The sequence below is a fragment of the Notolepis coatsorum genome (assembly GCF_963971535.1).
Source record: "Notolepis coatsorum genome assembly, contig: SCAFFOLD_177, whole genome shotgun sequence".
Lineage (NCBI taxonomy): Eukaryota > Metazoa > Chordata > Actinopteri > Aulopiformes > Paralepididae > Notolepis > Notolepis coatsorum.
In genome coordinates, this window is record NW_028171157.1 from 404,553 (window position 1) to 429,368 (window position 24,816).

The window sequence follows — 24,816 nt, forward strand, 5'->3', positions numbered from 1 at the left end:
ACCCTAAAAACCTTTAGATTTTAGTATGCACTGACGGCAACAGTTGTGATTCGAGGATCAATAAAAGAGGGCGGGGCTCGAGACAGGTCCAATCGCTTGCTATACCCCCACCCACCCACTCGCTCAACAGATCTCTGATTTATGGTTCTCCTTCCCTTTCTTCCCTGAGTGGCTGATTTAAATCAGACTGCAGTTTCTTTCCAACAGGCCAGAGGGGCAAAGAGCATCTCATCACCCCCCCGCTCATTATCTGCCCTTCGCACTGTTCTGGAGTTAATTACCCCGGTTCTCTCCTTTCTCCTTGACTCCCCCGCTTCTCCTTCACCTCCCCCTCCCTCCTCTCCTCCTCCTCCTCCTCCTCCTCCTCCACCCGGGCCACTTGAGATGCGTGTGAGTGTCAGGATCTTCAGAGGTCATCTCTCTCTCTCCTCTCTCTCTCTCTCTCTCTCTCTCTCTCTCTCTCTCTCCTCTCTCTCTCTCTCTCTCTCTCTCTCTCTCTCTCTCTCTCTCTCTCTCTCTCTCTCTCTCTCTCTCTCTCTCTCTCTGCTGGTCCAGATGGAGAGAGGAAGGGCTGGCTGGTGGCCCCGGGCCATTTTTTCCCTCACTGAGAAAGACCATTTCCATCAAAAACATATGGCCTCTCTCTCACCGTTTGAGGAAGCGTTTCGTGTCTCTTACGCCTCTGAGAGAGAGAGATGGCCATTGTTCATCGCTAAAAAAACATACACCCCCCATTTGCATGTTTCTGCCGGAATCCCGAATGTATTCCCTCGTCGTCATAGATGATTAAATTCTGTGTTTTTGTTGGAACCGTAAGCGTTCATTTTTATTGCGGACATTAAATATTTACGACATAGTTTATGATTCGGCCTGTATGAAGTGTTTGGGGGCCGTGTGAAATTGCCTTCATCACGTCCGGTGGCAGGGTTGGATGCTGACACAGAGGTGTTTTTACTGTGGGTTGGGTAGTACTGCGCTGCTTATCATGCACCCTGACTACATCTGCATGACATACCGAGACCTCGTTTGACTGATCAAGTACTAATTCCTAAAGATCATTTGGGGGTATGTAGGAAGTAGGGCTGAATATGAAATTCATATTGATCAGTCAAACCTATATTTAAACTAGAAACTTTCAAAGGCAACTATTGATATCATATACATGTAGCAATATGTAAGAATGCAATATCCATATATCCGATATGGGTATTTTATATATATATATTTTTTTAAATCTCATTCATTCCATAGAACGTAGAATAAACATTTACAAACTTTTTTTAATGGCCCATTTGCATGTTCTTGGTATCTGATTCTAGGGACATCTATGGATCTCAGGGAATGTGTTCCCAGTGTCAGAAATACTGTGTCTGTTACTAGGATTGAGTCAATTGTAATGAACCAAATGAGAATATCATTCAATTATTTAAATGTACTCCAAGAGTATTACTATTAAAATAGTTGTAATCTACATCAAAAGAAAAAGGAGATTCCAAAATTAAGAGTATACCTTAAAAAAGGATATTGTATAAGTAGTAACATCCACTATCTGCAATATGATATTTTGTCCGTACCATAGTCGATAGAACCACGTTGTATGGAAAATATTGTGTTTTGCATATCCCATTTTAGGTTCATTGACAATATGGGGCAACAGAGCAGGACCATATTTAATTTAATACATTTACACATTTAATGTGCCTGAGGGCAGGAACAAATGACATGGACATTGCCTCCCGTTTCCTGCAGTGTAAATTAATTATACACTTTTGTCATCAGTGTTGATCCCGTTAAGATGTGCCTTTGTGAATGGGCACATAGCCTTCTCCGATGTTTAATCATCCGTCTCTAATCAAATAAAGGATAATTGATTGGATCAGCTGCATCTGATTAATCATTATTATTCAATTTTTTTGTGTTTGTGTTCTTTTTGTTGCCCTGTGTGACTGCATATCGATGGGCGATATGGACGAGGAATAGATCTGTATTAATCACAACTCCATTATAGGGGATATAATCACCATTCTAATGACATGATCCGTTATTCAGCGACGTGGTCTTTCTAGCTGGTGCCTGTTTCCCATGTATGTTGTACCGTTTTCACAGATTTATCATTCTTTGCTCTTTTTATTATCTAATGGACTGCATTTTTATATATATCCAAAGTGCTTTACATGGTAGGCCTCCATTAACCCATTCAGGAGGAGCAGGAATCAAACTGGGAACGTCCCCCGGTGGACACAAAGCCTAATGCGGCCAATATCAGATTCAATTTGAACTAGCCACACTCCTGAACTGACCTGTATGCGGAAATGAACTATACAAAGATGGATGTGAACACGGAGGACCATGAAATCACAGTATATGGTTTAATTTACAAGTTGATGTGCAGTGGAGGCCAGCTATATGTAAGCAGATGTGATGGGGACGAGGAGAAATATATATGTATCTCTCTTACCCCCTCTCTCTCCCTCCCCCCTCTCTCTCCCTCCCTCCCTCCCCCCTCTCTCTCCCTCCCTCCCTCTCTCTTCCTCCCTCCCTCGCTATCTCCCTCCCCCTCTCTCTCTCTCTCTCCCTCCCCCTCTCTCTCTCCCTCCCTCCCTATCTCTCCCTCCCCCCTCCCTCTCTCTCTTCCCCCCTCTCCTTCCCCCCTATATCTCACTCTCCCCCTCTCTCTCTCCCTCCCCCCTCTCTCTCTCCCTTCCCTCTCTCTCTCCCCCCTCTCTCTCTCCCTCCCCCTCTCTCCCTCCCTCCCTCCCTCTCTATCCCTCCCTCTCTCTCCCTCCCCCCCTCTCTCTCCCTCCCCCCTCTCTCCCTCCCAGCTCTCTCCCTCCCCCCTCTCGCTCTCCCTCCCGTCTCTCTCTCCCTCCATCCCTCTCTCTCTCCCTCCCCTCTCTCTCTCCCCCCCTTTCTCTCTCCCTCCCCCCTCTCTCTCTCATTCACTTCAGACACTTTAAACACTTTCTAACACTATTTCCTCTATCTATTACAAAAATATTTGCACTACATCTCCACCTAATTTGTTTAGCATTTTATTTGCATTTTGTACTTTAGTTTTGTATATTTTGTATAATGATTGGTCTTTATTCTTTTAACTTCTTTTTTCTGTATGAAGCACAATCTGAGGAGGCTCATACAGAACCAAGCATTTCACTGTAACATGTACCTCAACATACGTGACCAATAAAACAACACACTTGAACTTGTCCTCTCCTCTCCGTGTGCAGGCGGCATCTTCGAGACCAGAGAGAGTGAACTGGTCAGTATGGACGAGCTGGCCTTCAAGTTCGCCGTGACCAACATCAACCGCAACAGGACTCTGATGCCCAACACCACGCTCACCTACGACATCCAGCGGATCAACCTGTTCGACGGCTTCGAGGCCTCCAGGAGAGGTATCTTGCTCTCATGCTCAACGAGTACATGTCATTTCTTCCTCCCCCCCCCCCCCCCCCCGTGCCTAAATCACATTTCAGACTGCCAAATCAACACAAAGACTATGAACAATAATGGCTAGTGATTAAAAAACACTTCCACATAATAATACCCGTGGAATAATGGGAGCGTATATCTATGTTCCCCGGGTCCTACGTTCCCCGGTCCCGAAAAATATCATTCATACAGAAAACATGCACCATCTACACACCCTCACACAACTCTGTCGCTATAGTGTTCTTTTACGAATAGAAGTTTAACGTTTGAGCCTACCACCTAGCCAACAATATTATTCTCTTTCCTCCAGAAACATTCTCAATTCCATTTCTCTTGTTTCCGTGCCGGCGAAATTCGACCGTTCGTTGCGGCGACTACTATAACACACAAGTGTAAGCATTGATTTTGGCAGTATATGTTCCCACTAGATGGCGCTCACTGGCCCACTGTTTGAGAATGGCTGATCTAGGACCAGGGGAACATAGGACCCTTTTTACGGGAGCGGGGAACATAGAACCCGGGGAACATAGGGATGACCCCGGAATAATTACCTGTGGAATCATTCAAACTTAATTAAAAGGGCACATTCCATACCCTGAACCTGACGTTTTAGATGCGATGAATCACACTCGCACATCACCTCAATCGCACATCACCTCACTCGCACATCACCTCACTCGTCCGCTGGTTTCTCTTCACCAGTGTGTGACCAGCTGGCTCTAGGTGTAGCCGCGGTGTTAGTGTGTGACCAGCTAGCTCTAGGCGTAGCTGCGGTGTTCGTGTGTGACCAGCTGGCTCTAGGCATAGCTGCGGTGTTAGTGTGCGACCAGCTGGCTCTAGGCGTAGCCGCAGTAGTGTTAGTGTGTGACCAGCTAGCTCTAGGCGTAGCTGTGATGTTAGTGTATGGCCAGCTAGCTCTAGGCGTAGCTGTGGTGTTAGTGTGTGACCAGCTAGCTCTAGGCGTAGCCGCAGTAGTGTTAGTGTGTGACCAGCTAGCTCTAGGCATAGCTGTGATGTTAGTGTATGGCCAGCTAGCTCTAGGCGTAGCTGTGGTGTTAGTGTGTGACCAGCTAGCTCTAGGCGTAGCCGCAGTAGTGTTAGTGTGTGACCAGCTAGCTCTAGGCATAGCTGTGATGTTAGTGTATGGCCAGCTAGCTCTAGGCGTAGCTGTGGTGTTAGTGTGTGACCAGCTAGCTCTAGGCGTAGCCGCGGTGTTAGTGTGAGACCAGCTAGCTCTAGGTGTAGCCGCAGTAGTGTTCGTGTGCGACCAGCTAGCTCTAGGTGTAGCCGCGGTGTTAGTGTGAGACCAGCTAGCTCTAGGTGTAGCCGCAGTAGTGTTCGTGTGCGACCAGCTAGCTCTAGGTGTAGCTGCGGTGTTAGTGTGTGACCAGCTAGCTCTAGGTGTAGCCACAGTGTTAGTGTGTGACCAGCTAGCTCTAGGAGTAGCCGCGGTGTTAGTGTGTGCGACCAGCTGGCTCTAGGCGTAGCTGTGGTGTTAGTGTGTGACCAGCTAGCTCTAGGCGTAGCCGCGGTGTTAGTGTGAGACCAGCTAGCTCTAGGTGTAGCCGCAGTAGTGTTCGTGTGCGACCAGCTAGCTCTAGGTGTAGCTGCGGTGTTAGTGTGTGACCAGCTAGCTCTAGGTGTAGCCGCGGTGTTAGTGTGTGACCAGCTAGCTCTAGGAGTAGCCGCGGTGTTAGTGTGTGCGACCAGCTGGCTCTAGGCGTAGCTGCGGTGTTAGTGTGTGACCAGCTAGCTCTAGGCATAGCCAGGGTGTTAGTGTGAGACCAGCTAGCTCTAGGCGTAGCTGCGGTGTTAGTGTGTGACCAGCTAGCTCTAGGTGTAGCCGCGGTGTTAGTGTGTGACCAGCTAGCTCTAGGCGTAGCCGCAGTAGTGTTAGTGTGCGACCAGCTAGCTCTAGGCGTAGCCGCGGTGTTATTGTGTGACCAGCTAGTTCTAGGCGTAGCCGCAGTAGTGTTAGTGTGCGACCAGCTAGCTCTAGGCGTAGCCGCAGTAGTATTAGTGTGCGACCAGCTAGCTCTAGGAGTAGCCGCGGTGTTAGTGTGTGCGACCAGCTAGCTCTAGGCGTAGCCGCGGTGTCCGGCCCTCCTCTAACTCTCTGTGGTTTGTCTTCACCAGTGTGCGACCAGCTAGCTCTATGCGTAGCCACGGTGTCCGGCCCTTCTCTAACTCTCTGTGGTCTCTCTTCACCAGTGTGCGACCAGCTGGCTCTAGGCGTAGCCGCGGTGTTAGTGTGCGACCAGCTAGCTCTAGGCATAGCCGCGGTGTTAGTGTGTGCGACCAGCTAGCTCTAGGAGTAGCCGCGGTGTTAGTGTGTGCGACCAGCTAGCTCTAGGCGTAGCCGCGGTGTCCGGCCCTCCTCTAACTCTCTGTGGTTTGTCTTCACCAGTGTGCGACCAGCTAGCTCTAGGCGTAGCCGCGGTGTTAGTGTGCGACCAGCTAGCTCTAGGCGTAGCCGCGGTGTTAGTGTGTGCGACCAGCTAGCTCTAGGAGTAGCCGCGGTGTTAGTGTGTGCAACCAGCTAGCTCTAGGCGTAGCCGCGGTGTCCAGCCCTTTTCTAACTCTCTGTGGTTTGTCTTCACCAGTGTGCGACCAGCTGGCTCTAGGCGTAGCCGCGGTGTTCGGCCCGTCTCACAGCTCCTCGGTCAGTGCTGTCCAGTCCATCTGCAACGCGTTGGAGGTCCCCCACATCCAGACGCGCTGGAAACACCCCTCGGTGGACAACAAGGACACCTTCTTCATCAACCTGTTCCCAGACCACACGGCCATCGCCAGGGCCATACTGGACATGGTCACGTTCTTCAGATGGAAGAAGCTCACCATTGTCTACGAGGACAGCACAAGTACGTTGTGTATAATTGTAGGGCTGTCAGGCGATAAAAAAATTCATCTAATTAATTACAGGATTTGTAATTAATTAATCTAATTAATCGCATTTTAATCGCATAACCATTTTATCAAATCAAAATCAAATCAAATGTATTTGTAAGGCCCGACAACACACGTTAATGTCCCCATGGGCCGGACACGTCTTCTTTAAACAAGTCAAGAAGAAACATCACAATAATTCTAGAACAAAACAAGGACACCATAAGGTCCAATTTATTTATTTTTTATAAATGCTAAATAAATAAATGCAACACTCCCAGACATACCCCACGCGAAGGTAAGGAAAAACTCACAAAAACCTAGCAATAGGAAAAAATGCACCACAGGCAATGTGGAGGAGAGAAACCTTAGAAGGGCCGTTCAAGGGGGGATCTCCCTTCTTAGATGTCGATGATAATAGTGTTGCAGTAAAAACAGGCAAACAGTTGGTAAGCATGCACTCATGTGTGTAGTGAAACACAGATGAGTGCATGCATGATGCAATAGCAACTGAACATTTAGTTCAGTTTAGGCCTGATATTTTATATTCTATAATCATATTTCAAATGTGTCCGGATGGCAGAATTCAGTACTGTATCTACAAAACCTTCTGTTTAATCATCTTCCCTTTATTCATTTGCTTAGATTTTTCAGGTCTGGACAATTTTAGCATGGTGTTGTTATTCACAGTCAAAAAAAAATTATATAAAGAATTGAATTGATATTCTCATTTGGTTCATTACAATTTACTCAAGCCTAGTAACAGACACAGTATTTCTGACACTGGGAATACATTCTCCGAGATCCATAGATGTCCCTAGAACAGTAGCGGCTCCTACTATCGCAGCCTGGTGGGTCGCAGCCGGGGGTTCACGTTAGGTCGAGTTTAAAATGTAATGCTCTGAGATGCTCTGGAGCAATCTCTCTCTCTGTCTCTCGGATCAATCCAATAAAATAATTAACACGTGTATATCATTTTAAACAACTCACCATTCATTCATTATGCATCAGCAGCAGCTAAATTAATGTTATAGTTCACAACACAGCAGCGCGTTTTGCATCGCTAGCCTATTATCTTCTCAGCAAGCACAGTCAATAATTTCCGTAGCCGCATTTCTCGGAGACAGCTGTGTAGCGAGAGCGAGAGAAAGAGAGAGAGAGAGACTCACTGTTTAGTTGAAACGTCCAGAGCAGGAGGGCTTGATAAAGTGTATAATCCACTGTTGATGTATATCCAGACCACTGTCCACTGTCCAGACTGCATCCGCCATATAGCTTGTTAGCCAAGTGTTAGCTGTTAGTGTTAGCACCACACAACACAAGCACAAGTACTTGATTTCTTTGCCCATTTCCGCATCTAACAGCCTGCAAACTACCTGGCGTTCTATCGCCACGCTCTAAGACAAACTCTAACCTTAACCAACTTTGAAAGAGTGCCTAAGCTTAACCGCCGAAAGAACTTGCCGTCACGCTCTAAGACAAATAGCTGCATATCACAACAACACACAACTATCTACCACCAACCTAGAAATCTAGAATTGGAACATAGAAACTGTCGTCGGCCAATCAGAGAGCGTCTCCGCGAAATGCGGCTATGGAAATTCTTGACGCTGCTATGGATGTTTGCCTAGACCGCTTCAAATCGCGCCCGGTTTCCAACATAATACATCATATTTCAACGCACAGCGCGTTACGCACTGATTGGCTGCGACGGATACAGCGATGATGAACTCAGAGCGTTATTGCGTCTAGCCCGGGCGAGAAATAGGGCTAGGAGCCGCTAGGAGAAATGGGGCTATGCTCAGTGAGTCACTTCCTGTTCAGGAAAACGATCTTTTTTTTTTTTTTATATATTAACGTTATATTGTGCATTGGAAACACAAACATACTTAAAATGAGTAAATATTATTCATTTTAAACATGTTTATATTATTTATAGGGCTATAAAACAAAAAACAAAAAAATAAAATGTCTTGTTCTTCTCTATTTTAACCAGGGTTCACCAGGGGGGTCTGCGCCTTAGCGCCCCTAGTGGCGAGCCGCCACTGCCCTAGAATCAGATACTGTACCAAGAACATGCAAATGGACCATATAAAAAAAAATCTGTAAATGTGTATTCTACATTCTTATGGAATGAATGAGATTAAAAAAGAAAAAGAAAAAATAAGTATAAATTTTTTTTATACATTTTGAGTTAATTTTCATAACGTGATAATTTGCTGTGCAATTAATTAATCTAATTAACGCGATAAACTGACAGCCCGTTATGTTTCTGGTCACAATGGAAGCACACTCCTCTCAGCTGAGCTCATTGACCTTTCTTACTTGTATTTGATCCAAGTGTTTTACTAAAACATTTATATTGATCTGTCCACGCGCGTAATTGATCGATTGTAAGTTCTCATCTATTTATAACTATGTGCCAAAACAGTCACAAAAACATTTCTTTCTTATTTTCTTCTAAAGGAATCCATTGTTTTCTCTTTCTGGGAAAAGTACCTGATCCATGAGGTGTGTCGCTCTGCACTTGCATCATATTCTGAATTGATTAATATGATAATACTTCTTCTTATGGGTAAATATCATATTCATTGTAGCAAGTGAAAAGTGTTAATCCCTCCATTGTTTGTTTTATGAATGATTTCAAATGATATTTATCATCTAAAAAAAAGAAGAAGCTAGATAGCTAGAAAGATTTGTGGAGAATTATCTAGTTTTCTGTTGTTTTGAATTATGCCCCCTTCTTGGCTCCTCATTGTTTATATATATATATATATATCAAATCAAATCAAACCAAATTTATTTATAAGGCCCGACAACACACGTTAATGTCCCCATGGGCCGTACAGGTCTTCTTTAAACAAGTCAAGAAGAAAACATAACAATAAGTCAAGAACAGAACAAGAACACCATAAGGTCCATATATATATATATATATATATATATATATATTACAAAGAAACCCCTCATTCTTTGTTGTTTATTTGACTTTTAATCATTTATTTTGAAAGTATTTGTTTTGCATTGTATTTTCTCAGTGCAACGTTTTAAATATGTTTAATAAAAAAAAGTTATAATAAAATTGTTTGCAACTTCAGGTACTTTAGTATGGCAATCAAACCACAATCAAATGGACCCCCCCCCCCAAAAAAGTCTGTTGATATAAGAAATATGTCACATTTCCATCTCCAGAGAGAGAGAGAGAGAGAGAGAGAGAGAGAGAGAGAGAGAGAGAGAGAGAGAGAGACTTTTGATGTCAATGAAACAAAGACAGCAGAGATGAACATTTTAAATCGAAGCACTCTAATAGAACGACCAACTGGTACACTTACACACACACACACACACACACACACACAAACAAACACACACACACACACGTACAACACACACATACAACACACACAAACACACATGTGAGAAGAACGCAACAGAAGCAACAGCTCCTCTCTACAGAACATGCAAGCAACGATCAAGACAGGGGAGGAGGGGGGAATTGGCACGACTAAATTGGGGATGGGGAGAAAAACAGAAAAAGGAGAAAAAGTGGACCAAAAAAAAAGAGAGCAAAAGAGAGAGAGAGAGAGAGAGAGAGAGGATGTTTCCATCTTGACAGGACATCAACACAGTGGTCTCCATTACCAGCGAGCACCATTCCACCGTCACGTTCCCCTCTCTGGCAGCGGGCCAGCGGACCCAATCTGTGGCAGGGCATGAAGTGTCGTGCTGTATCAGACAGCATCTGCTCCTGCTGCCAGAAAAGGCCCATTATGGCCAGAAATAGCAGGGTATACTAGTATAGAGCCATTTGCCCATGACCCAGAGAAGATGGGATGTCACTGTTGAAATGTCATTGTTTATAGATTTTTCTTTACTGTCTTCTTTGTTTTTTTGATGGGGGGGGGGAATGAACTTTTCTGAAATGTCACACACACACACACACACACACACACACACACACAGACAGACACACACACATACACACACACACAGACACACTGCGACAGATTTGCACACAATATTGACTCGCACACACAGTACTGACGTACACACAATACTGACTCACACACAGTACTACTACAGCATGCCATGATAATGCGAGTGTCTGTCCAGTTAGCATTTCGTGACCCAGAAACGTATTATTTATGGTCACGGTGTCGTTTTACAATGGAAACAACAGAACAACAACCCTCTTCAGATTCAGACTCTTCAGATCTGCATTAATCACGTCATTAATCACCTCTCTATGGCACAGGGAGAGATTATTGTTGTTGTCCTGCCCGCAGCTCCTCGGCATCAATGAAACAAGCGATAGCAATAAAAACAGCGGGAAAAAAACGATAAAGAAACCCACAGTATGGCAAAGTGGCACCATAAACAATGATTAAATAGCAGTAGATTATAGTATGATCATCACAATCTGGCTGTACGGTGGGCAAAGTAGTAGTAGCGGAAGAAAGAACAACAAATTGCACGTCCCTGGCGCGTGTAGCATCAGCAGGGAAATTGAGCAGTCGTTACAGCCAAACAAGCCACGCCCACCTCCACTAGTGTGTGTGTGTGTGTGTGTGTGTGTGTGTGTGTGTGTGTGTGTGTGCGTGTGTGCGTGTTTGCGTGCGTGTGCGTGTGTGTGTGTGTGTGTTATAAAGAGTATGTGTAAAACTAAACAAGAAGGAAACAGAAAGAGAGAGACTATAACATCATCACTATATGTCGCAGATACAAGTGTGTGTTATTATTATAGGCGAGTCAATCTATGAAAAAAAAGCACTTAACCCAAAAAAAATTGATACAAAAGGTTTTTCGATGGATTCCGATAGTATTGGGCGTGCTAAATAACATACTAAAAGTCGACCAAAATCGACCCCCCCCCCGAAAGCCGCCATTTCCAAGAATTAAGCCTCTTCGGAAGGTGTATTTCCCTAAAACTTTAGTATGTTGCTAAGTATGTCTAGGGGTACTTGGGGTACCAGAATCAAATGACAAAATCATTTATATAATTTTTATATTGACATATAGCCATTTTACGCTTGGCCAGCCGCAATTTTGGACGCCATCTTGAAAATGAAGCCTTTCTGGAAGGTGTATTTTCCTAGATTTTTAGTATGTTAGTGAGCATGCCCAGAGGTACCAGAATCAGTTGAGAAATCCTTTGCACCATTTTCTTAATTTGAGATATAGCCATTTTAATCGCACCGGCACCATCTGGGACGCCATCTTGGAAATGGCGGCTTTCGGAGGGGTTGATTTTGGTCGACTTTTAGTATGTTATTTAGCACGCCCAATACTACCAGAATCCATTGAAAAACCTTTTGTATCAATTTGTTTGGGGTTAAACCATATATTGACTCGCCTATTACTCCCAGGTCTGATGCGGCTGCAGGAGCTGATCAAAGCCCCGGCCAAGCTCAACCTGAAGGTGCGGATCCGCCAGCTGACCCCTGGGAACCAGGACGCCCGGCCGCTGCTCAAGGAGCTGAAGAAGGACCAGGAGTTCTTCGTCCTCTTCGACTGCTCCTACCGCATGGCTTCTGAACTCCTCAAACAGGTCTGTGTCCCTGACTAAGGATTTGGATAGTCGACTATGATTGGACGAAATTTTTAGTTAGTAAAAAAAAAATAAAAAAAAAAAGTATAATATATATATATACATTTTTTTTAGCATTCCATTTGGGCTGTGGGGGGTGAAGCTTAATGTCTGAAGGAGTCGACTGAAGGCTTCTTGTCCTCTGCGAAAGCATGCAATTGGTCCACTGATGGATACATCTTGATATTTGTCTAGTCTAGTGTGTCTAGTGTCATTAGATGGTGAAATCCTCTTTCAGTGCCTCTGTGCCTGTTTCCGTAGGCAGTTAGCCTCTGGTATGTGTGCCATTAGCGTTAGCCACGCTTCTAGGCCTCTTTTCTTTTGGAAAGAATGATATAAGATTTATAATAATTTTTTTTTTTTGTATTCGACTAAGAGGTTGGCAGTCGACTACGGCTCCTTTTCGACCGATTAGTCGACTAATAGGGGTCAGCCCTAGTGTCCACTGAAGATCTGTAGTGAAGTGTCTGAGGCAGGGACGTTGTAACTTTAAATCGACGTGGGGTGTGGCCTTTCTGATCATTTTAACTCTTTTTTAACGCCTTTAACGTGATGTCGTTTTCTTTTCATGGTTTTCTTTCCAATTCGTTGTTTCACCTGTCACAGTGTACAGTGTAATGGTGAAGTGCTTTGAGCAGGAGAAACTCATAACATGTTACAGTATATATAAAAATACCGCTTTGTGCAGTAACGCAACCCCGGCCGCACCCCCCACCTTCCAACGTCTCTGGTCTGAGGTACAGTAGTGTGTCCACTGGGGATCTGCAGTGAAGGGTCTGAGGTACAGTAGTGTGTCCACTTTAGATCTGCAGTGAAGGGGTCTGAGGTACAGTAGTGTGTCCACTGGGGATCTGCAGTGAAGGGTCTGAGGTACAGTAGTGTGTCCACTTTAGATCTGCAGTGAAGGGTCTGAGGTACAGTAGTGTGTCCACTTTAGATCTGCAGTGAAGGGTCTGAGGTACAGTAGTGTGTCCACTGGGGATCTGCAGTGAAGGGTCTGAGGTACAGTAGTGTGTCCACTTTAGATCTGCAGTGAAGGGTCTGAGGTACAGTAGTGTGTCCACTTTAGATCTGCAGTGAAGGGGTCTGAGGTACAGTAGTGTGTCCACTTTAGATCTGCAGTGAAGGGTCTGAGGTACAGTAGTGTGTCCACTTTAGATCTGCAGTGAAGGGGTCTGAGGTACAGTAGTGTGTCCACTTTAGATCTGCAGTGAAGGGTCTGAGGTACAGTAGTGTGTCCACTTTAGATCTGCAGTGAAGGGTCTGAGGTACAGTAGTGTGTCCACTGGGGATCTGCAGTGAAGGGTCTGAGGTACAGTAGTGTGTCCACTTTAGATCTGCAGTGAAGGGTCTGAGGTACAGTAGTGTGTCCACTGGGGATCTGCAGTGAAGGGTCTGAGGTACAGTAGTGTGTCCACTTTAGATCTGCAGTGAAGGGTCTGAGGTACAGTAGTGAGTCCACTGGGGATCTGCAGTGAAGGGTCTGAGGTACAGTAGTGTGTCCACTGGGGATCTGCAGTGACGGGGTCTGAGGTACAGTAGTGTGTCCACTGGGGATCTGCAGTGAAGGGGTCTGAGGTACAGTAGTGTGTCCACTGGGGATCTGCAGTGAAGGGGTCTGAGGTACAGTAGTGTGTCCACTGGGGATCTGCAGTGAAGGGGTCTGAGGTACAGTAGTGTGTCCACTGGGGATCTGCAGTGAAGGGTCTGAGGTACAGTAGTGAGTCCACTGGGGATCTGCAGTGAAGGGTCTGAGGTACAGTAGTGTGTCCACTTTAGATCTGCAGTGAAGGGTCTGAGGTACAGTAGTGTGTCCACTGGGGATCTGCAGTGAAGGGTCTGAGGTACAGTAGGTACAGTAGTGTGTCCACTGGGGATCTGCAGTGAAGGGTCTGATGTACAGTAGTGTGTCCACTTTAGATCTGCAGTGAAGGGTCTGAGGTACAGTAGTGTGTCCACTGGGGATCTGCAGTGAAGGGGTCTGAGGTACAGTAGTGTGTCCACTTTAGATCTGCAGTGAAGGGTCTGAGGTACAGTAGTGAGTCCACTGGGGATCTGCAGTGAAGGGTCTGAGGTACAGTAGTGAGTCCACTGGGGATCTGCAGTGAAGGGTCTGAGGTACAGTAGTGTGTCCACTGGGGATCTGCAGTGAAGGGGTCTGAGGTACAGTAGTGTGTCCACTTTAGATCTGCAGTGAAGGGTCTGAGGTACAGTAGGTACAGTAGTGTGTCCACTTTAGATCTGCAGTGAAGGGTCTGAGGTACAGTAGGTACAGTAGTGTGTCCACTTTAGATCTGCAGTGAAGGGTCTGAGGTACAGTGAGGTGTCCACTTTAGATCTGCAGTGAAGGGTCTGAGGTACAGTAGTGTGTCCACTTTAGATCTGCAGTGAAGGGGTCTGAGGTACAGTAGTGTGTCCACTTTAGATCTGCAGTGAAGGGTCTGAGGTACAGTAGTGTGTCCACTTTAGATCTGCAGTGAAGGGTCTGAGGTACAGTAGTGTGTCCACTTTAGATCTGCAGTGAAGGGTCTGAGGTACAGTAGTGTGTCCACTTTAGATCTGCAGTGAAGGGGTCTGAGGTACAGTAGGTACAGTAGTGTGTCCACTTTAGATCTGCAGTGAAGGGGTCTGAGGTACAGTAGTGTGTCCACTTTAGATATGCAGTGAAGGGTCTGAGGTACAGTAGTGTGTCCACTGGGGATCTGCAGTGAAGGGTCTGAGGTACAGTAGTGTGTCCACTTTAGATCTGCAGTGAAGGGTCTGAGGTACAGTAGTGTGTCCACTGGGGATCTGCAGTGAAGGGGTCTGAGGTACAGTAGTGTGTCCACTGGGGATCTGCAGTGAAGGGTCTGAGGTACAGTAGTGTGTCCACTGGGGATCTGCAGTGAAGGGGTCTGAGGTACAGTAGTGTGTCCACTGGGGATCTGCAGTGACGGGGTCTGAGGTACAGTAGTGTGTCCACTTTAGATCTGCAGTGAAGGGGTCTGAGGTACAGTAGTGTGTCCACTGGGGATCTGCAGTGACGGCTCTGAGGTACAGTAGTGTGTCCACTGGGGATCTGCAGTGAAGGGTCTGAGGTACAGTAGTGTGTCCACTGGGGATCTGCAGTGAAGGGTCTGAGGTACAGTAGTGTGTCCACTTTAGATCTGCAGTGAAGGGTCTGAGGTACAGTAGTGTGTCCACTTTAGATCTGCAGTGAAGGGTCTGAGGTACAGTAGTGTGTCCACTTTAGATCTGCAGTGACGGCTCTGAGGTACAGTAGTGTGTCCACTTTAGATCTGCAGTGAAGGGTCTGAGGTACAGTAGTGTGTTCACTTTAGATCTGCAGTGAAGGGTCTGAGGTACAGTAGTGTGTCCACTTTAGATCTGCAGTGACGGCTCTGAGGTACAGTAGTGTGTCCACTGGGGATCTGCAGTGACGGCTCTGAGGTACAGTAGTGTGTCCACTGGGGATCTGCAGTGACGGGTCTGAGGTACAAAAAAAAATTATAAAAAATAAATATTTAGTCAGTATGAAAATCAAATGTGATCTGAATAGTGAGATCTTTTCTTTTCTTTTTTTCTCTCTTTCTTTTATTCTTTATTCTTTATTATTATTATTATTATTATTATTATTATTATTATTATTATTATTATTATTATTATTATTATTATTATTATTATTATTATTATTATTATTATTATTATTATTATTATTATTATTATTATTATTATTATTATTATTATTATTATTATTATTATTATTATTTAATTTTTTCTTTGTTTAACTGTGGATTGTGAGTTTCTTGTATAATGGTATAAATTATTATTTGTATAAATTAGGTTGTACGCCGACCATTAAGAAAATACTTTTTTAGTTTAGGAATAAGGGGGCAGGTAACTATAAGATTTATTCTTCTTCCTGCTCCTTTTGTCCATGGAATGATATTTATGATTAATGAAGAAACTCTGATTGTATGATTCCATGTGGCAAATAAAAACTCTGAATCTGAATCTGAATCTGAATCAGTAGTGTGTCCACTGGGGATCTGCAGTGACGGGTCTGAGGTACAGTAGCAAGTGGGGGGAAAAAGCAAGAGCAAAGAGCGGCATACTTCTAAAGGGTTTTTAATAATTGCCTAGTAACTAGCAGCAACTAGTGGCCACAATCAGCCTTTCCCTCAATATCCTTTAATGCTGCCAGCTTAAAAAGAGGTCCCTGGTTGATACAGCAATATTATATTTTATTACATGGCGTTTTCACATTCGCCGAAATGCTTGCTTGTGATTGGTCAATAGCCCCCGACAGCGGTGAATTGTTTTTCGATAACCACCGGTGATTATTGTTTTTCGCAGCTGGAGTAATCAAGCCCCACTGACACACACTGTTTCAGTGCAGCCAATCAGACACACCTGCCGGGCTGCCCGCGATAATAATAATCACTTTATTTGGGCTGACAGAGCCACAGAACAACTGCGATTTGTCAAATGAATTAGGTATATTGTTAGTAAGTTAGCCATGTAATAAGCGGGATAATGTATAGCTATACTCGGTCATCATCGCAAAATAATTGACCCTCACTGACTAAAATACTGACGCCGAGGCGGCTCGGTATTTTAAACTCCGTGTCGGTCAATTATTTTGCGACAATGACCTCGTAGCTATACATTATCCCTTACATATTATATTATATTAACAAGTGTCCTCTCCCATTAACCTTGTTAAGATTGTCTTATTGTTCAGGCTGAACTCCATATGATGCAGAAAATTCTATGAAAACCAATCATCTCTGTTTTCGTAAGCCTTCAACCGTACTAAAATGTTAAGACAACAATCATTACAGACAGACAGAAAGGGCAGAGCACTTAGAGAGTTGCCTGACTGTGACTCAAATAACACTTTCCTTACCCATGTTTACATATAGTGTATAATTAAAATGAGATTTCTCTCTCTCTCTCTCTCCGACTTATTTCTTACTTATATTCCATTACCACAGAAGTTAACACGTGTCAGTACTTGTGCAGTTTGTGTGAGGTTTCTGTCCTTGCCTTCTCACTCGTTCTGTTCCTTTAACCACCCTCGCTTTGTTTTCATTCATTTTTTCTGTCAAGTATTTCAATTCCCTCGTTCACACGTTTCTCCCCGTTGACGTCATCTGAGACGTCGCTGATTGGTTCCCTCACTTCCCCACGCTTGTCAATCACATTCCCCAGCTGTCACTGCTTTTCAATCAATCGATCCCTCATTATTTATACCCCGTTTTCCCCACCCTAAGTTGTTGGTTCGTCTTGATTTGTCGCTGGATGTTTTTCCCCGTTGCTTCTGTTTCACTGTGCTATTCTCCAGGAATTCCTAGAAGCCTTCGCTTGGATACCTGCTCCGTGGCGCGCGCTCGCCTCCACTGTTGTTCCTGTTCCTTTACGCAGCTCGTCTGGGTGAGTTTTTCTAGATTGACTGTCTTGACCTATTTCCGATTTTCGTGTGTAACCTTTACACTGAAGTCTACCACCTTTTTGTCAGACAGTCACTCACCCAGCCATTATCGTTTTTGCTCTTTCCTTTATGGAATAATATTTTTGGGATCTTCCACCTCCCACTGTGTATTTACACGAAGATATTATTTCACATTTGGACTGTGTTTGGATTTTTGCTCACTGTGTATTTACACGAAGATATTGTTTCACATTTGGACTGTGTTTGGATTTTTGCTCACTGTGTGTTTACACGAAGATAGTATTTCACATTTGGACGGTGTTAGGATTTTTGCTCACTGTGTGTTTACATGAAGATATTCACTTGGGCTGTTTTTGGAATATTGCACATCACTGTGTTGTTTAACACGAAGAATATAACACCCTGTCCTCCAGCTCGTTTCAAGTCTGCTCTGTCACTGACCCGTTCCCTCTCTCCCTCTCTCGGTCTTGCACAACATCTGAGAGGTCCGCCGTGAGAGTCTGCAGAGCGGTACAGAGGTCTGCTCCTGCTTCCCAAGACTACCCTTCCGGGAGAAGCTGCAGAGCAGCAGAACTTTGCCCCTTGTTCATTGTACCTGTTCTTTTTGACCTGCTTTCCCTGTTTCACTTATTCTTATTATCAAATAAACATGCCCTCGTATTTGGCAACTCTGAATCCTACTCTCTTGTGTCGTTAGCGTTTGGGGTCGGTGTCAAACCATAACATTACGAACCAACCATGACGACCCCAGCCGACACAGAGGGGGTCAGAACCGCACTTGCATTTCAAGTCGAGTTGACCAGGGATCACGGTCTCCAACTAGAGCGGGCTGCGGCTGCGGTGCAGGACCTCAGGGACCAGGTCCTGCCTATGCAGGGTTCAATGGCCGCTATGGCGGGACAACAGTCCGAGATTCTCGCCCAGCTTAACTCGCTGGGCGACGCCGTTAATTCTTTTCATCTCTCACACCCTTCAGGAACATTCCCCGCAGCCCCAGCAGATCTCGCACCTCGGGAACCCCTTCTCTCCGTCCCACGGCTGTTCGACGGTAATCCCGAGGAGTGTGCCACATTCATCATGCAATGTGAGTTGGTTTTCCGTCATCAACCAAGCCGTTTTTCTGCTCATGGGTCCCGAGTGGCTTATATAACCAACCTACTTTCAGGCCATGCTGCCCAGTGGGTCACTTCCTCCTGGGCAATGGAAGCAGAATTTTTGTTCTCCTACCCAGACTTCGTGGCGGAGCTCCGCAGAGTGTTCCACCATCCAGCCCGAGGTCTGGACCCTGGAGCCCGGTTGGGGACCTTCCGACAAGGGAGCAGCAGGGTTACGGACTATGTCATGGAGTTTCGACTGGCGGCGGTGGAGAGTGGATGGAACGAACCTGCTCTTCGCCTAACCTTCATTAGGGGGCTCAGTGACGCAGTCCGGGACCAGCTCGCTACCAGGGAGGTGCCCGACTCCCTCGAGGAGCTGTTTAGCCTTGTCATCCGTATTGACGGACGCCTCCTGGAGAGAAGGCGCGAGAGGACCCGACTGTCACCTCCTGAAGCACCCCGGACTCCTGGACGCCCCGTCCCCAACACTACTGAAGGTAACAGGCTTCCCCGTCCGGTGCGCGAGGAGGAACCCATGCCACTGGGACGCTCTCGTCTGAGCCAGGTGGTGCGTCAGGCAAGGCTCAGGTCCGAGCTCTGCCTCTACTGCGGAGGCACGGGACACTTTCTCGCCGACTGCCCTATCCGGCCAAAAGATCGGGCTCACCAAGACCCCGGGAGATCCTGGTGAGCCGTTTTTCCCATTCCCAGCGCCGCGCACCGCCTGACCATCTGTTGAGCGTCACCCTGGCCTGGGGGAACCAACGTGCCACGGTGGAGGCCCTCATCGACTCTGGGGCAGACGAGAACTTCCTCGACTTCGAGTTTGCCACCCAAGCCAACATACCTCTTGAGGCCCTTGTGAGGCCCTTGGAGATCTTTTCGTTGGACCAACACCGCCTGGCCGACATCTCTCAACGGACCGGCCCAGTCTTGCTGACCATTGCTGGGAACCACGTAGAGAGGATCCAGTTCCTCATTACCCAATCCCCCCTTGTCCCGGTGGTCCTGGGTAGGCCCTGGCTCGCGCTGCACGAGCCCCACATCGCCTGGGCCTCCGGTACCATCAGGGGCTGGAGCTCCTCCTGTCACGCCCGCTGTCTACAGGCGGCGTCTTGTCCCCCGCCCCGGAGACCGGCTGGTGAGTTGCCCCCGGATCCCTCGTCCATTCCTCCCGAGTACCACGACCTCATGGAGGTATTCAGTAAGACCAGGGCTCAGTCCCTTCCACCTCACCGCCCCTATGACTGCGCCATCGACCTCCGCCAAGGGGCTCCCCTTCCCGGCAGCCGCCTCTACAGTCTGACTGTCCCGGAGAAGAAGGCGATGGATCTCTACATCTCTGAGTCATTGGAAGCAGGACTCATTCGGCCTTCCTCCTCCCCGGTGGCGGCCGGGTTCTTCTTTGTTGGTAAGAAGGATGGGGACCTGCGACCCTGCATCGACTATCGTCAGCTCAACGAGATCACCATCAAGAACAAATACCCCCTACCTCTCATGAGCTCCACCTTCGAGCCACTGACCCAGGCCTCGTTCTTCACCAAGCTGGATCTCCGAAGTGCCTATCATCTTGTCCGTATCCGTGAGGGCGATGAATGGAAGACCGCCTTCAAGACCCCCAGGGGCCACTATGAGTACCTTGTGATGCCGTTCGGCCTCACCAACGCCCCGGCGGTATTCCAGGCACTCATGAACGATGTCCTCCGTGACATGCTGGAGGTGTTCGTGGTGGTGTACCTGGACGACATTCTTATCTTTTCCAGGACCCTCGAGGAACACATCCTGCATGTCCGCCGGGTGCTGGAGCGCCTCCTCCACAATCGGCTCTTCGTCAAGGCGGAGAAGTGCCGTTTCCACTCCAACTCCGTCGACTACCTGGGCTTCATCGTGGAGAAGGGCTTGACCCGAGCGGATCCTCGCAAGATCCAGGCTGTGGAGGATTGGCCGGAACCCACCACTCGGAAGGAGCTACAGAGTTTCCTCGGGTTCGCAAACTTCTACCGAAGGTTCATCCGGAACTACAGCCAAGTGGCGGAGCCTCTTACCAAGCTGACCTCCCCCGCTCTGCCGTTCGACTGGTCCCCAGCGGCACGCGCTGCGTTCCGCTCCCTCAAGAGAAGGTTCACTTCCGCTCCTATCCTGCTCCACCCTGACCCCAAGAGACAGTTCATCGTGGAGGTGGACGCCTCGGATTCTGGCCTGGGCGCTGTCCTATCTCAGCGTTCTCCTTCCGACCAGAAGGTACATCCTTGCGCCTTCTACTCGCGTCGCTTCCTCCCCGCCGAGAGGAACTACGACACCGGCAATCGGGAGCTACTGGCGGTCGTGGCTGCTCTGGAGGAGTGGCGTCATTGGCTAGAGGGTGCCGAGGAGCCTTTTACCATCTGGACGGACCACAAGAACCTAACGTTCATCCGCGCTTCCAGGCGCCTCAACGGTCGGCAGGCGAGATGGGCCAGTTTCCTCAGTCGGTTCGACTTCTCGCTGACCTTCCGCCCCGGTTCCCGCAACACGAAGGCCGACTCCCTGTCCCGGATGCACTCCAAGGGGGCTCCACCCTCTGAGGACCCATCTCCCATCATCCCGGAGGCCCGAGTGGTTGGAGCCATCACCTTGGGCATCGAGGGTGTGGTGAGGCGTGCCCTACGCTTCCAACGTGCTCCAAGCAACGTCCCTAGGAGCCGTCTCTTCGTCCCTGACTCTGTCCGGTCCCAGGTACTGCTGTGGGGCCATACCAGCCGGTTCGCCTGCCACCCAGGCGTCCATCGCACGTTCTCCTTCCTGGCTCGTCGTTTCTGGTGGCCCACCATGCGGAACGACGTCAAGGAGTTCGTTTTGGCCTGCGCGGTCTGTGCCCGCAGCAAGGCCTCTCACCAGGCACCCTCCGGGCTCTTGCAGCCACTTCCCGTTCCAAGCCGTCCGTGGTCACATGTGGCGCTCGACTTCGTCACTGGTCTACCCTCCTCCCAGGGGAACACCTGCCTTCTGACCGTGGTGGATCGATTCAGCAAGGGGGTCCACCTCGTGGCCCTCTCCAAACTTCCCTCAGCAGCCGAGACGGCGGACCTCCTGACGCACCACGTGTTCCGCCTTCACGGCTTTCCCCAGGACATCGTCTCTGACCGGGGGCCCCAGTTCACCTCCCAGGTATGGCGGGCTTTCTGCAAGGGATTGGGGGCAACGGTCAGTCTCTCCTCTGGCTACCATCCCCAGACAAACGGGCAGACGGAGAGGATGAACCAGAGCGTGGAGTCTGCTCTTCGGTGTGTGGCAGCCGAGAGGCCGGCATCCTGGAGTCGTTTCCTTCCCTGGGTTGAATACTCGATCAACTCAATGGTCAGTTCCGCCACCGGCCTCTCCCCTTTTGAGGCCTCCCTGGGCTACCAGCCCCCTCTTTTTCCCGCACTGGAGACGGAAGTGGCAGTTCCCTCCGTGCAGGTCCACCTCGACCGCTGCCGTCGCGTTTGGGAGATCACCAGGACCGCGCTGCTCCGGACATCTGAGCGCGCCTGTCGTGGTGCCGACCGGCGCCGGGTTCCCGCGCCGACTTACCGCCCTGGGCAGAGGGTGTGGCTCTCCGCGAAGGACCTCCCGCTACGGTCCTCGGCCAAGAAGCTCAACCCTCGCTTCGTCGGTCCTTTCGAGGTCCTGAAGGTACTCAGTCCGGCGGCCCTGCGCCTGAAGCTTCCTGCATCCATGCACATCCACCCCGTGTTCCATGTCTCCCGGGTTAAGCCCGTCTCCCTCAGTCCCCTTATGCCTCCAGCTCCTGATCCACCGCCTCCTGTGCTAGTGGATGGTCACCCCCAGTGGCAGGTCCGCCGGTTGATGGGCGTTCGTCGGCGGGGCCGGGGATTCCAATACCTGGTGGACTGGGAGGGTTACGGCCCTGAGGAGCGTAGCTGGGTCTCCCGGCAGCTCATCGTGGATCCCGGCTTGATCACCGACTTCCATCGGGCCCATCCTGGCGAGCCGGGTCGGCCTGGTCGCCGGGCGGCTCCCGTGGAGGGGGGGGTACTGTGAGGTTTCTGTCCTTGCCTTCTCACTCGTTCTGTTCCTTTAACCACCCTCGCTTTGTTTTCATTCATTTTTTCTGTCAAGTATTTCAATTCCCTCGTTCACACGTTTCTCCCCGTTGACGTCATCTGAGACGTCACTGATTGGTTCCCTCACTTCCCCACGCTTGTCAATCACATTCCCCAGCTGTCACTGCTTTTCAATCAATCGATCCCTCATTATTTATACCCCGTTTTCCCCACCCTAAGTTGTTGGTTCGTCTTGATTTGTCGCTGGATGTTTTTCCCCGTTGCTTCTGTTTCACTGTGCTATTCTCCAGGAATTCCTAGAAGCCTTCGCTTGGATACCTGCTCCGTGGCGCGCGCTCGCCTCCACTGTTGTTCCTGTTCCTTTACGCAGCTCGTCTGGGTGAGTTTTTCTAGATTGACTGTCTTGACCTATTTCCGATTTTCGTGTGTAACCTTTACACTGAAGTCTACCACCTTTTTGTCAGACAGTCACTCACCCAGCCATTATCGTTTTTGCTCTTTCCTTTATGGAATAATATTTTTGGGATCTTCCACCTCCCACTGTGTATTTACACGAAGATATTATTTCACATTTGGACTGTGTTTGGATTTTTGCTCACTGTGTATTTACACGAAGATATTGTTTCACATTTGGACTGTGTTTGGATTTTTGCTCACTGTGTGTTTACACGAAGATAGTATTTCACATTTGGACGGTGTTAGGATTTTTGCTCACTGTGTGTTTACATGAAGATATTCACTTGGGCTGTTTTTGGAATATTGCACATCACTGTGTTGTTTAACACGAAGAATATAACACCCTGTCCTCCAGCTCGTTTCAAGTCTGCTCTGTCACTGACCCGTTCCCTCTCTCCCTCTCTCGGTCTTGCACAACATCTGAGAGGTCCGCCGTGAGAGTCTGCAGAGCGGTACAGAGGTCTGCTCCTGCTTCCCAAGACTACCCTTCCGGGAGAAGCTGCAGAGCAGCAGAACTTTGCCCCTTGTTCATTGTACCTGTTCTTTTTGACCTGCTTTCCCTGTTTCACTTATTCTTATTATCAAATAAACATGCCCTCGTATTTGGCAACTCTGAATCCTACTCTCTTGTGTCGTTAGCGTTTGGGGTCGGTGTCAAACCATAACAGTTTGTTGTTTTGCTTCCCTGACTGCAATCGTTACGTAATTCTCCACGCATCTAAAGTAATCACTGTGTATTAAACATGAGACACGTAGAGCGAAGGTTTGCCTTTAATAATGCAAATTGGCGCGCGGCTCACTTTGAATATTTAATTAAATCACAATATCCGTCCATGCGTATACGAGAGCGCAGACATGCGTGATAATCAATTCGGTAGAGACAGAGTAGAGACAGAGTGGAGACAAACAACCCTGTGTCCATGAGTTTCATTTGTACATGTAAGTCTTGTCTCGTCCAGTTTGTAAATGTAGTCTGTGTGTACTCAGTAACGCACAAAACATAAACCTAAAACTGAGTATGCTTGTCTCTGTGGACGGTTTATATATTCTTAATTAATAACCGTCCTACTTTGACTTGTAATTGCTTTCTCTGATGTGATATTGCATATTGAGCTGTATTTATTTTTGAAATAAATACAGTGTGTGTTGTAATCTGATATGCCATGGCATGTACACTCTGCGCCATGTTTGACAAATAGGATCTCCCTCAATGACTACCGAGTTTAATTAAAGTGTTTAGGAAATACTGTGCTAAGGGCGGCTGGGTGGCGCAGCGGTCTAAGCGCTCGTCACCAACGCGCGAGACACCGGTATCGAATCCGGCTGTCAGCGTTGCCTCCGGCTTGGGCCGGCCGGCCGTCATACTGGCTCAATTGGCAGAGTCAGCGGGAGGGGAGTCGATGGGTGGTAATCTGGTCGTTGTAAAACAGCGACTCCTACAGGTCGGTTGGGGGGCGCCTGCACAGCAGAGACAGGAGATGTCGAGGGTATAGTGTGAGCCTCCCACACGTTACACCTCGCCAATGAGAGTCCGCGCTGGCAGGTGAAAAGAATTGGCTGGCTGACTCCGCGTGTATCGGAGGGGGACACGTGATAGATTCTTCAACCCTCCCTACGACCGACCAGTGGGGGGCACATGCGAGCAACGATCAAGACAGGGGAGGGGGGAATTGGCACGACTAAAATTGGGATGGGAGAAAAAACAGAAAAAGAAGGGGAAAAAGTGGATACAAAAAAAAGAAAATACTGTGCACTGTGTTTGGATTGATTACGCACGGGATAATCAATGAGCAGGTGTGCGCTGAACGGTTTTAAGGCAATCTGCTGCACATCGGGTGGTTCTTCACCTCCGCGTAGTGCCTTAACGCTAATGGAGGA

At 47.9% G+C, this 24,816-nt stretch overlaps 1 protein-coding gene across 1 annotated transcript in view; it reads left to right on the forward strand.

Annotated features, from left to right (window-relative positions):
* Positions 1 to 1,202: 1,202 nt before the first annotated feature.
* The window catches only part of LOC311248333 (glutamate receptor ionotropic, kainate 1-like), a gene marked incomplete at both ends in the record, with an annotated part of 37,862 nt that continues 14,248 nt past the window's right edge, over positions 1,203 to 24,816 (forward strand). The window contains 4 exons of the mRNA XM_084339234.1: positions 1,203 to 1,206; positions 3,228 to 3,395; positions 6,036 to 6,293; positions 11,685 to 11,866. Of these exons, the coding sequence (XP_084195360.1) occupies positions 1,203 to 1,206; positions 3,228 to 3,395; positions 6,036 to 6,293; positions 11,685 to 11,866 (612 nt within the window). The remainder of the gene's footprint in view (positions 1,207 to 3,227; positions 3,396 to 6,035; positions 6,294 to 11,684; positions 11,867 to 24,816) is intronic.